Genomic DNA, 2,823 nt, shown 5'->3' with positions numbered 1-2,823 from the left:
TATCAGTGAAAGAATGGATATGAGACCTGCCATTCAAATTGTAAAATGAAATCTCACCCAACTCATAGTCTAGATAAATACCAATCCCTCTGGGTTTTTCCTTTAACACAAGAGTGACTGGAACAGCACTTTGTGCAACATAGTCACCATTGAGAAGCTGAATTGCCCAGCATCTGTTCTGCCCTGTTGGAAGATGCTTTCCTTTCCTGGAAAGAGAGTCTATACACACTCCCACCATCCATTCAGGCTTGTCATCCACTTTGACTTCCCAGTAATGTCTGCCAGAATTGAAAGCTTCAGAACCCAGGACAACTGGGGAAAAGATAAATCTCTTTAGATTAGGATAAAGTCTTTCCCTTTTCGTCACAAATGTTACAGACTTTTTATCCTCAGCTGTAAGCAAATTAGGATGTGCCGTTTCAGGGTCCAGAGTCACATCTGTTTTAAATTTATGTATAATTTTCTGCAGAACCGAGTACTGTGGAGGAAGACTGAATCCTTCCTTCCTTAACTTGAAAGAATATAGAGCTGGGGTCTTGAGACTTTCATACTTGTCATGGATACTCTTGATATCTGTCAGCAACTTGACTTCTGACATCACACTCTTTTCTGCTACCTCTTTTTGTAGACTTCTGAGTGTAGAAATGTAGTTTGAAAATGCTGTCATGTTTGCATTTAGTTTCTGTTGAACGTGTTTCTGTTCGTCAGCTAACCTGGAGAGAGCTGCCTCATGCTCATGGTCTAAAATCTGGTTCAGGTGCTCAAATTCAGAGAATAACTTTTGCCTCTGATTTTCCACCTTCTCTCTCAGTTCTAATGGTTCTCTCTCTTGAGTGGTTAGTAGTACTTGAAGATCTGCCACATCCTTCTTCAGGGACTGGATGTAACTTGTGAGGCTTTTCCTGTGATGAGAGGCAGCTTCCTCTATGGATCTCACGTAGTGATCCTGGTGGTCAGGGGGCTGAGTGCACAGAACACACAAGACTTCCAGGTCCTCCTCACAGAAAAGGGTCAGGACTTCATTGTGCTTCTCACACAAGCGTGTTTGTTCCCCCCTGTGCCTCTTGCTCCTGGTGATGTAGAGTAGCTTGGCAATGTCGGCCATATTTCCCAGCTGGGTGTTGCTCCTGAGCTGCAGCTCTTGGCATGGGTGGCGGCATACAGGGCAAGGGAAGCTGTCCTGTCGATCTTCCCAGGACTTCTGGATGCAGCAGCGACAGAAGTTGTGGCCACATTCGATGGTGACAGGGTCTCTCAGGTAATCCAGACAGATGGGGCAGTTGGCTTCTGCCTGGAGTCCTGCCAGGGCTGCTTCAAGTGCCATTTGTCTGTGAATGAAGATATGGACTGAGGGGGCTTTTCCTCAGGAGAGTTGGGCTCTTCAGGTACTCCTGTTGATGTCTAAGAGGCTGCTGGTCCTCAGTTGCAGAGGTGGGTGCCAATAGGTGTTTTCTCACAACCAGCCACTGATCAGATCAGTTGGTCAACTAGTCTTCTTCCCCTTGGCAACTCAGAGGATATGAAGTCAAGCTAAGCAATTTTCTTGGTCAGAAACCAGTCAGGAACTTAAGGTGCTTATTTGTTCCTGGGAAGAAGAAAATATTTATTCCTTTTAAAATGTTACCATTTGTCTGTGTGGTGCTGCTCACTGCCACCTTTGAGGCAAACCCTTAATCTAGTTTCCATTCCACCATTCCACTTATTCTCACATCAGGCACTCCAAGATTTCATGTGACTGTGGAAACAGCATGGACTTTGGAAGTGGATTTCCTATATTGGGTTAGATTCATCCCTTGTCACCTACTATCTGGGGAACCTAAGGAAATTTATTTAACATCTTCAACTGTAAGAAAATCAGGTAAATAAGGATAAAAATCCCAACATCAGCCATTTCAATATTTTTAAACACGTAAGAAAGGAATCTGACAATTTTTCAGTTCAAATAACACATATTTATGGTAGTTATGAATCCATAGTTAGCCAAAGTTTACTTGTTTTTCATCTAATCTTCTTAATATCTGGATATATCAAGCTGTGCATATCAAACCCTAGATTAGATAGATTTACTCAGAGGACTCTGTCAGCTTGGAATACTCACATGGTGAACAAAAAGAAATGTGAGATCAGTATTCCAAAATAAAATAAAGCTGAGAAACCCAAAAACAGACACATGCACAATTGTTATTTGAAGTTATTGGTAATCTATCAACTAGTGAGAATTTTTAGGGATAAAATCTGGGGAAGTGATGGGAAGACCTGAGAGGAGAGTGGAGCTTTACCTAAGAGGTTGGGAGGTTTAGTAGGGCTTCAGCCAACTATCAGGACTGAGGTAAAAAAGGCACTGATTAGAAGATGTAATCTAACAAACATACCAAGCTTTCAACTGGATCACTAGGAATAAGAATCCACCAAAAATAGAACAAACTTTTAAAAAATCTGATTGGTTTAATCATTTTGGGCCTAGATTGTGATTGTGTGAGGATATAAGATGAAAAGAAGTGTTAAAACTTAAAGTATTGGTGGATATGTGTTATTATTGAAATATTCATACACAACTAATAGAATATATGTTGGTACAACTACTTTAGGATACTATTTTGCATTGTAACTAAATTTAAACATGCACTTACTTCTCACTTATTAACAGTCTTGTTGTCCAACATTTTACATTTATGCCAATAGTAAAAATTATACTATCTATTTTGTGCATTACCAATGTACATCTGGCAGTAATGAATGTGCAAGTGTGAGAGGAGAGTACCACTGTCTATCTTGATTAAGATTATGTGTCAACATGGCTGGGCCATGTTTTTCAGTGGATCA

General features: G+C 40.7%; 1 protein-coding gene across 1 annotated transcript; it reads right to left on the bottom strand.

The window, feature by feature from the left end:
- Window positions 1-7: 7 nt before the first annotated feature.
- Window positions 8-1,324, bottom strand: LOC103213531 (putative tripartite motif-containing protein 75; the record flags this gene model as incomplete). The annotated part of the gene is made up of 1 exon (XM_007959283.1): window positions 8-1,324. A coding segment is annotated over exon 1 (1,317 nt), but the record flags the coding sequence as incomplete, so codon positions are not given.
- Between the last annotated feature and the right edge of the window lie 1,499 nt (window positions 1,325-2,823).

Source organism: Orycteropus afer, unplaced genomic scaffold (genome assembly GCF_000298275.1).
Source record: "Orycteropus afer afer isolate SDZICR_OR568_19922 unplaced genomic scaffold, OryAfe1.0 scaffold05247, whole genome shotgun sequence".
Classification (NCBI taxonomy): domain Eukaryota; kingdom Metazoa; phylum Chordata; class Mammalia; order Tubulidentata; family Orycteropodidae; genus Orycteropus; species Orycteropus afer.
This window is presented reverse-complemented; position numbering and strand designations above follow the sequence as displayed.